Genomic DNA, 9,644 nt, shown 5'->3' on the forward strand with positions numbered 1-9,644 from the left:
TGGAGAATCRATAGGAAGATACAGCAAAATAAAGTTCACACGAAAGCAACTCGTTAGCAATTAGGGATCAGTAACTGCCTGATCAGAAAGCAGCAACTCCAGGCTGGCTCCTATTTCCTCTCAGCTTTTATATCTTGGATTAAAAAAGCAACAAAATACAGCAGCCTTTGCAAACAGCGAGGGCCAAGTTTTAGGTAAGAAGATGAATCCTGCCACRAAACACAAGAAACCCCTTTTAACACAAGAAACTGGGGCCGTGCAACCAATTTAAACACTTACCTGGTTATCTGCTCCACTGGCATTAGCAGCGCTCAGTGGTCATGCTGGGTACAGAAGTAGTTTAAGGGATAAATGAACCCCTGCTTCATGAAAACAAGTGTATAAGATAAAATTAAAGCCTGAAAATCAGAAAGTTAGAACACTGATTAATATTTCTTTTGCTGCATTAGAAAAGCAAACAAAAATCCTTGCAATTACCTGCTACTGGTAGGGCTGGGAGATGTGGTGGCAAAATGAATCAACAATATGGCACTACTGGGGAAGAAAAACACATGGGATGAAGCTGCAGAACTCGTGTCAGGTAAGAAACACTCGTTTGCCTGTATTTGTCTGCACACTAAGTCAGAACTGGACCTTGGATGGAGTGTAGTGTCCAGTTTGGGGCAAAAACTGTCCAGTTTTTAAACCAGAAATGGAAGAAAATACCAGAAAATGACAAAAGAGGAACGGCTACCCATCGTTTAGCCCACGTGCCGTACCCTTGCCTGGACAGCCACAATTTTTACCCACTGCAGGTAAACACAACCAGATCACATCTGTTAAAGCAGTGTCAAGCAGCTTTCCTTTTCCCTCAAAAAAAAAGGCTAAAAATTACTGAATTTATTACTTTTTTTTTTTTTTTTTTTTTTTTTTTTTTTTTGGTAGAGCTCTCCTACATCTTGCATAAAGACAAAATTATGGGATTTCCTCATAGGAAGTTTTACACGACATTTTCTTTTTGGGGCTGGACTCCATAGCAGCTATTTTCATAGCATTTCAGCGAAGGTCAGCACAACAAAATGCACAAAGCATCTCCCAGTTRGAGGTTTGGTTCTTTTTCTGCATAATGAGTGATTTTTTGGAAGGCTTTGGCCCTCTGGCACAGAACTTCCCAGCGCCCACAGGTCGCCCTGGATCCCACAGTTTCATCTGTTCTGTGGCAGCGTGGTTGCCATCAAACCCCGTCGATCCCTTTCTACATGAGTGAAGTTGCCTCCCCAAACTGCCCACCTTTTGGCCTGCCCTTCCCGCTCAGGAAGGGTGCTCCAGATCCGCTCTGTTCTCATGGCTAAAACTCCCCCTTTCTCCTTGCTCACACACATCGGTTGTTCCATGGGTGTTGCTGGAGCGGGGCCACCCCTTCCCTTCTCYCGCATGGACGTTGGCTGCCGACAGCTGCTTTCCACTTTTGCTGGGTGAGGCCAGGCAGGCCGAACGGCGCCAGCTTTTCCCAGATGGAGCCTCTGCTCTCGCTTGGCCTTGCTCTGTGCTGATTAAAATGTGGATCAATCACCTTTAGCTCAGTGTGCTAGGATGGAATTAGGACTTCCGAGGAAGCTTTGCCAACGTGTTAGAGAGCTCAAGGCAGGACGTGTTGATGCCCCAGCACGTTTGCCTATTCCTGAACTACCCCAGCTCAGGGGCTCAGTATGGTCATGCGAGCTGAGGTGCTCACCCCGTACCTGGAGGCAGGCGGCRAGCCCGGCTCGCTCCACGAGCTGTTGGACACCTCAGGCACGAGGCACTGCCCCCTCCGGCCTCCAGGCCACATCCCACCACCAGCCACAAGGGAGGTGATGCCGATGTTGATGCTGCCAATGCCATTCGGGCAGCTCCCCCTCCTGCAGGCCCAAGTGCTGTGGAGGGAATAACCCCCCTTCCTGTGATACAGGGCTGCGGAGAGCAGGAAAGGGGAGGCAGCAGCTCTCCTGGAGCAGCTGCATGTGCGACACGGGCAAAGCACCGGCAGGCACCAGCAAAGGCGCCTGCTGACCTGGCAGCACGGCAGARGGCTCGCGGATGCCCCAGGGCAACACGTGCCGCATGAGCCACCTTTCCCGCCTCCTCTCCGGCTCTCCCGGGCAGAGCCGGCTCTTGTTGGGGYGAGTGTGCGAGGAGCAGGGCCCGCGCCGGTGCCTGCACCCCCGGCAATGGCAGAGGGAGCAGCCCGGTGGCAACGCGCCGGGCCGAGCGCCCGGCCGCAGGGTCCCTGCGTGCGGCCCGCGCTGGGCTGCAGCTGCCCCTCCTTGCTGGAGCCACTGCAGCAGAGAAGCAGGAAACTCGGCTTTCCCAAGAGCTTCCCACCGACCCTTTGGATTTGGCCTCAGCCCACGCGCTTCCCCAGGGCCACCGCCCTGCCTCTCACCCCAGACGTGGCGCTTGGGGCCAGCCCCACCTCCTGCAGCAGCCCCCTCTTCTTGGTCCGTGCTGCCCCTCTCGGCTTCCTGCCTCTTCCCTTCCTGCTTCCCTTTCTCCTCTCCCAAACACTTGGAGCTGTGCTCTTCTCTCAAACCAGTCCCAGCTTCCAATTGTCCCCTCTCCCTGAATCCCAGCGCCCCGTCCCTCTCGTGCATCTGCCCACGCCTTGGCCTTGGCCAACAGACCCCTCTCTCCTCCCTTTCCCCCGTCCCCACCGGTTACCTCACCCATCACAAGTATCTGTTCCTCCCACCCACCGCCCTTTCCGTGRTTAAGTACCAGAAGACCAAGCACTGGATTCAGGCCTCTTCCCTACAAATAGCTGCAGCAGGAAGACTCTTCTAGATCTTCTGGAGGAAAGTGTCTTCCAGCTGCCGGAGCAGCGGGTTTCGCACCCTGATTCCCACTGCCGTGTGCTCTGCACTGCCCTGAGCTTCCCCATGGCAAAGAACGAGGTTGGAGCAAGCTCGCTGAACATAAAGCCAATGCAGATTTTATTTGGTTAAAAACAATACAGACACACACCTATCAAAGCTACTTTTACTGAGCTCATACTAACTGGTAGTTTTCAAACAGTGAATTCAGCCAAACTGGAGTAGCTGGCAATGGTGAAAACAAAACACACACATCCTCTTCACGGAGCTCATTTCCCCTTCCCAAGCCGGAGTTCCTGTCCCCAAGCACTGSAATGCCAGAACAGTTTCACAGCAGCAGCTCCAGCAGGATTCCGATCCGGGGCAGAGCACGCACATCCCACCCGGCGCTGCAAGACAACCTGTATTCTTTCTTTCCTGTACTCTTCTGAGTGAAGCTTCTCAAGCAGAACTGACCCCCAACAGGCAGAGCGTGACCTAAACGTCCTTGTGGCTCGGCACAGTGAGACGAGAGGAACAATAAGGGTCACAAACTTGGGGCTACAGGGAAGAAGCGGAGCCCTGTGCATGGACACCCAGGAGGGGCGCTGCGGATGGCGCAACGCGCCGCTGCCGGCAGCTCCAGCTCCCTGCTGCCGAGCGCCTTGACGGACGAGGTTCTGGAAGCTGCGCTGCCTCCGGCGCGTCGCTCCGAGCCACCTCCGCCAGCGGCAGGGCTAGGYGACACGGGCAGTTTCCTTCAGGGAAAACTATCCCATCGAGAACGCTGCGCTGTGAATCCAATCCATGGAAATCCCCCACAGTCAGGGAACATCCACRTGGCGTCCAGGCCTCCCCTCGCCCCAAGCACACCCAGTCCCAAGGCCGGCAGCCTGGGCACTGCTGCAGCAGCTCTGGCCGCCTGGCTCGTGCCGCGTCTCTGCCCGCAGCTCCGGAGCCGCGCCAGGCTGCGCTGAGGCGGCTCCCAGGTCCCGCAGCGCAGCGCAGCAGGGACAGCGCTCACCGACAGGGAGCCGGGCCCTCACCCGCCCAGGGGCAGCAGCAGCGTTCGCCACTGAGGCTCCGTTCGGCTGCATTTCCATAACGAACCCGGAAATCTTCCACCAATCTTTATAATTATGGTCACTGAAAGTTGTGGCATTGATGCCTGGAGAGAACTCAAAGCATCAACCAGCTTCCCTGCTACAGCAATATACTGATGAGGGGACGGCTAAAAATGCCCCGTGCAATTTGCAAATAGCAAGATATGCAACTTCACTGCTGTTCCAACACGTCTCAAAGGATACGGCAGTGGGGACAGCTTTGCGCTCTCAAGGAAAAAAAATTGTATTGTTAATTACTTGTATTAATAACTTGTACTAATAATTGTATTATTAATTAACTAAAAATTAATTGTACTATTAATTAATTGTACATTAATTGTATCTCTGAACAACCCAACCATTTCCATTGCATCCACAGTGTATCCACACACATCAAGTGCATGGACAAGGATCCCACCAGTAACACTGCTAAGCCAAGCAACACAGGGCCAAGTATTRTTCAGGACTTTGGACTTTTAGCAATTCCCACAGCTATGCCGGTGAAGTTGTTTCCTCAAATCAACAATTTAAACATCCACGCAATGTCCGTGAGACAGGACAGCATTACCCATTCCAGCTTGGAAACACCGCACTCGGAGCACGGCATTTTGCTTACAGTTATGGCACTAAAGATTCCAGCTCCCTTAAAGCAAATGCATGAGCATCAAAAATTAGGTTAAAACAGATGGTAGGAGTGACTCCTGTAAGTATTTACACGTTTTGTTCCCGTGCCCATCAGGGTTTTTCAGCAAGTTAAGGTCATTAACTCGTCAGACGTAAGGTAAAACAAGCCTGTTCTCCCAAATGGCAGCTGCTGGGCTACTAGAGCAGGGTGGGCCTGCGTGAATGACAACCCTGAGCTTGGCCTAGGACAACGTCTGCTGCTCGGGCCGCCCCTGGTCTGGCAGCATGGGGCACATTCGGGTTCCCCACCGCGCTCGCTAGAGCTGGGGCTTCACAACTGAGGTATCCGACTGAGCCTAGCGGAACGAACTCCAGGCCGAGGGCACAAATGCCCAGCTGCTCTCGGAAGCGCAGCTTAACCCCAGGTATTTCTGTATGCAGCATTCAGCAGGTCCCGCTTAGCTCAGGTCTCCCCCAGTAAAACCCGAGTAATCCTCAGGTAATCCTCAGCATCACTGCGGCCCTTGGGCCTCCTGGGTTTGGGTTCTGCGGACGTGAGCTGCTCGGCCGGCCAGGATGTGCTTGAGCCCTGCGTGAGGCGACGCGAACGAGCCTAGTGCACCCCGACGGAGAGCGGGAAGCGCCCGGGCTTGCCGGCCTCCCAGGGCAGCCTCCCGGGAAACGGGCTTTGGGAAAGGCACCCAGCCACCCGAGTGCACAGCGCAGCCGTAAAGCAGCAGTGATCCAGTCTCACCCACTCTGCACCAGCTCGGACTTCTTCTGTTTTTGCAGACTCCCTTTCGAGTGCTTTGAGGAGCCTTTGAATAAGCTCCCCTGAATGGGCAGCATAAATTGCTCTTGTGCTTTCGTGCCCYTTGCAAAGCAGCCCTTTGCACAGCATTCAAAGGCTATAAGAGCTGTAACAGGTCTTAGAAGAACAGCTCAGGRTGGAAAAAAAATGGATTTAATTGGCAGTAAACATCAATTGTGTTAGTAAATAACTTCAGCTGAGAAAAAGCCATTTGGATAATTAAGATCAAAGAAGACAGTGCCGCTCTGTCAAACTTGGGAACTGTTTCAGAAAATACAGAATAGTTTACAGTCTTTTAGCCTTTCTTTTTCCAGGTATAAGCATCAACTTAAGTTAGACAACACTTCTTTCTTTACCATGAGGAACTGGCATAAGTGCAACTAAGTGTTTATTTCCAACCGCTTTTTGTGAAAGGTATTTGCAACCTGAAAGAAYGGGATGAGGTGTCAGAGCAAAGCGAATGCCTAACTCGCGAATCTGCCTGCCCCTTGCTAAAAAACACCAGCAAGGAGGACAGGCCTCCAGTCTCCTGCCTGACACAAGAAAAGAAGTTCTGCATCACCTCCTAAGCAGCTCCCGTTCAGCCAGGCTGGGTATATCCCCAGAAAAGTAAGTACCCAGCACGGGTTATCGAGGTATCGATGCAGATCCTGCTCATCTCACCAAATACCACCATTAAATAACAGTAGAACAAGCAGAGACAAACACTGCTCTCAAGAGTGCCTGTAGCTGACCACAGAAATGTCCCATAGATCATACAGGACCTTCTATTATTACAGAATGAGCCCCTGCACTTTCCACTTCATGCAGGCACCCGAAGAGGCAGAACCGGGTAACACAGGCTACCAAGGAATTACAAGTTTCACTGAAGAGCATTTCTGTGACGATACTTTTCCTGGGATAACAGCAGCAGCCTGTTCCAAGCACAACTGCACTCTCGGTTGGGCAGGATAAGGCAGTGGCAGGGCCCAAATAAGCTGGGGTACAGCCTGACTCACTGACTTCTTTTTCTAGCTCAATATAAAAAACATAAAAACCTACAATGTAATGCAAATATTTCTTCAAAAATAACACCATAAAAACCTTCTTTAAACTGTCTTTATCTCCAGCACATCACGTGAATATAGATTTTTTCTTGATCGTGGATTATCCTCAATTTGAAATTCATGTTCTTAGTTTGTATTGAGGATTGCATATACGGAAACATCCCTGTAACTCYATAGGCTGTGGCAGTGCTGTTCAAACGTTGTCAGACTGTAACCTATTCACAAGCAGTGTGGAAGAAATTAAAATGCTGTGTCCCTAAATTACAGTTATACCTCGAATTAGGAATAAAAGATACTTGCATGTACATACACACACGTGCACATCCTTCTCATACAGGTTCCTGGGAGGACAAAAAAAAAAGCCATTTTAAAACCCAAATGCAAACGCCGCTTGTGTTTTGTTTTGAACTACATACTTTTATTTGGGAACTTTTACTGGCCAAGATCAATTTACCTCCTCCGGCTTAGGGGATGTTTGCCCTTGCTGGCGTACACGGGCTACCAGCTGAGAGGATGTTTTGTTCAGAGGGGATGTGACCCAGCGGCTCCTCTGCGCAGCACAGAGCATCGGCCAGGAAGTTAGGGAAGAAAAGTGATTTTCTCGTCTCGCTGAGAAAACAACATTGAAAAGAAAACCAAAAGCAAACAAACATTTTCTCACTTTCCAGTTACAGCCACTTTGCGAGTGTCCGACAGAAACACTTTGCACGCATTCCATGTGAGTATCATCAGGTAGCTGTACCAACGTACACGAAGCCCCCTCCTTTACCAGGGATTAAAGATGCCTTTGGAAAAGCAGCTTTCCCACCCAGCAGGGCAGCAGTGCCCACAGCGGCGCTTGGCTGCCGAGCGCRGCGCTCCGGCCTTCCCCGCGGGCAGCGCAGCCCCGTAATCCACACGGAGGAAGATCCCTCCGGCGCAGTCACTGGGTCACTGGGTGAGCCGGGGGGAGCCGGGCCCTGCGGACACGTGACGGGAGCCGCCGGGCCCGGCTGCACGCGTGTCCTGCAAGGAGCCCTCCCGCAAAGCTGGAGCAGCCCTGAGCGCGCTRCAGTGCGCCAGGGAGGCTGTGCACACCAAAGCCCTTCTAACTCGTCACTTACACGTTTTCACTTGGGGGATTTATTTTTTAATTTAATACAACTCTTCAAAGACACATCCACTTTCATACAGTCAAAGTCTCACGCTAACTTGGCCGCAGGATTCGATCGTGTCCCCAACATTTCTAGAGCTCTTAAAAACAGTGTTACAAACGCCTGGAGTCTTCGAAAACATTTCAACGAGTGTTTCCGCACGAGGCGAAGGTTTCCCTGCCCACCATGAAACAGGTGTTTAGATCTGACCRCCCGTGGCAAACCTGGTGGGGAGGGAGAAGCCAACGAGGAGAGTCGGGCAGTTCGCATCGCCCGGCGCTGCGTSTACCGGGAGTGAGGAAAGGGCGGCCATCCTTCACCACCATTCCCACCGGGAGCCACGTCCTCCGCGGGATCTGCTGCTCCAGAGCTGCCAGAGCGCGGGGTGGGTCTGGCTCTGAGCGCCTCCCTCGCGCCTGCTCCTCCATTTCGGGCCGCTCCCTCCCTCAGCGCGCGGCCCTGCTCCATGCCGGGCGCTTGGTCCCGCTGGGGGGACGGGGCAGCGGGTCGCCCGTGAGCGGCGTGGGCACCGCTCGGTGCGGGCAGCCTGTGCCTCGCGGCGGGGCCGTCACCGCGTGTCGCCGCTGCTGAGCGGGTAGGCCAGGAGGCTCATGGCCTCGCCGCAGGCGGCCTCCACCTGGCGCACCTGCTGGCGGCTGAGGCGCTCGCGCCACGCGTGGATGGCCTCGCGCGCGTCGCGCGCYGAGATGAGGAAGGGCCGCTCCGAGGAGTAGTCGGCGCCGCGCGTCATGTTCACCACGAAGGCCTCCATGGCGGGCGGCACGGGCAGCCCGGCGAAGCGCAGCAGGCGGCGCAGCTGCGCGCGCGGCTCCCGCACCAGGTCCTCGTAGCGCAGCTGCGTGTAGCGGCGCCGCAGCCAGGCGGGCGCGCGCCGCGCCAGCAGCAGGTCGCCCAGCCAGCCCTGGCAGATGACCTCGAGGGCGCCGCCGAGGAAGTGCTCGGCCCGGTGCTGCGGGCCCGGCGGCGGCCGCGCGCCGCCCAGCAGCGGTGGTGGCAGCAGCAGGTGCTGGCGCGGCGGCCCGCGCGGCTCGGCGCGCTGCCGGCTCCGCAGCACCTGGATGCTCTCGCGCAGCAGCGCCTGCTTGGCCTTGAGGCGCGAGTTGTGCACGGCGCGCGGGTCGCGGAAGAGCTGGATGACGCGCAGGTTGAGGCCGGGCTCGCGCAGCAGCGGCTGCAGGGCGCCCAGCTCGAGCAGCCGCACGTCCTTGATGACCACCACGGGGTACTTGCGGCACTCGGCCTCCAGCTCGCGCAGCGCGCGCGGCGGGCAGCGCTCCTCGCACGCGGCGCCGTCGATGAGGCCGATCTCGTGGCGCGGCCGCGGCGCCGCCGGGCACAGCGGCGCCGAGCAGATGACCTTGTTGGTGCGCCAGCCGAAGATGCCGGCCGTGGTGAGGTTGACGGCGGCGGGCGGCTCGCGGGCGGCGGGCGGCGCCGCGTACAGGCGCAGCACGGAGAAGTCGCAGCGGAAGAGCGCGCGCACCATGTCGCGCAGGGCRCCCTGCAGGCTCAGCGCGTCGCCCGGGTACAGCGCCTGCCACAGGTGCCACATGGGCTCGTAGAGGTAGAACACGTCGGGGTGCTGGTTGAAGAGCTCGCCCAGGAAGGAGGAGCCCGTGCGCCACGTGGCGTGCAGGTAGATGTGCCGCTTCCTCGCCGCCGCGCTGCCGTTGCCGCCCGCTGCCGCGACGCCCTCCTCGTCGCCCTCGTCATCGCCATCACCACCGTCGCCCTGCGGCGCCCGCTGCTCCCAGCCCCACTCGCTGAGCGCCGCCTCCAGGCTGGGGCAGCGCCGCAGCAGCGGCTCCTCGTCGGCGCGGCCGCGCCACGCGCCGTAGTCCAGCACGTAGGGCAGCAGCAGCAGCAGCAGCAGCGTGTAGAGCAGCAGCAGCGCGGCGAAGCGCCGCCGCCGCCCGCGCCAGCGCCGCCGCGCCTTCATGCCGGACCCGCCGCTCCGCCGGGCCAAGCTGCAGGCGGCGGCGGCTGCGGGGAGGGCGGCAGAGACGGAGGGAGGGAAGGGGGGAGGGACGGGGGTGGCCCCGGGCGGCGCTCCCCGAGCCCGCCCGCCGCGGAAGGGGCCGCACCTGCCCGACCGT

The 9,644-nt window shown here is 56.5% G+C and overlaps 1 protein-coding gene across 1 annotated transcript; it reads right to left on the reverse strand.

Moving 5' to 3' along the window:
* Positions 1-8,061: 8,061 nt before the first annotated feature.
* Positions 8,062-9,487, reverse strand: CHST7 (carbohydrate sulfotransferase 7). Its single transcript, XM_026034268.1, has one exon. It carries the CDS (start codon positions 9,485-9,487, stop codon positions 8,096-8,098), a length of 1,392 nt encoding a protein of 463 aa, XP_025890053.1. The 3' UTR covers positions 8,062-8,095.
* Positions 9,488-9,644: the final 157 nt, after the last annotated feature.

This window comes from Nothoprocta perdicaria, unplaced genomic scaffold (genome assembly GCF_003342845.1).
Source record: "Nothoprocta perdicaria isolate Ctin4 unplaced genomic scaffold, notPer1 scaffold_140, whole genome shotgun sequence".
NCBI classification, from domain to species: Eukaryota; Metazoa; Chordata; class Aves; order Tinamiformes; family Tinamidae; genus Nothoprocta; species Nothoprocta perdicaria.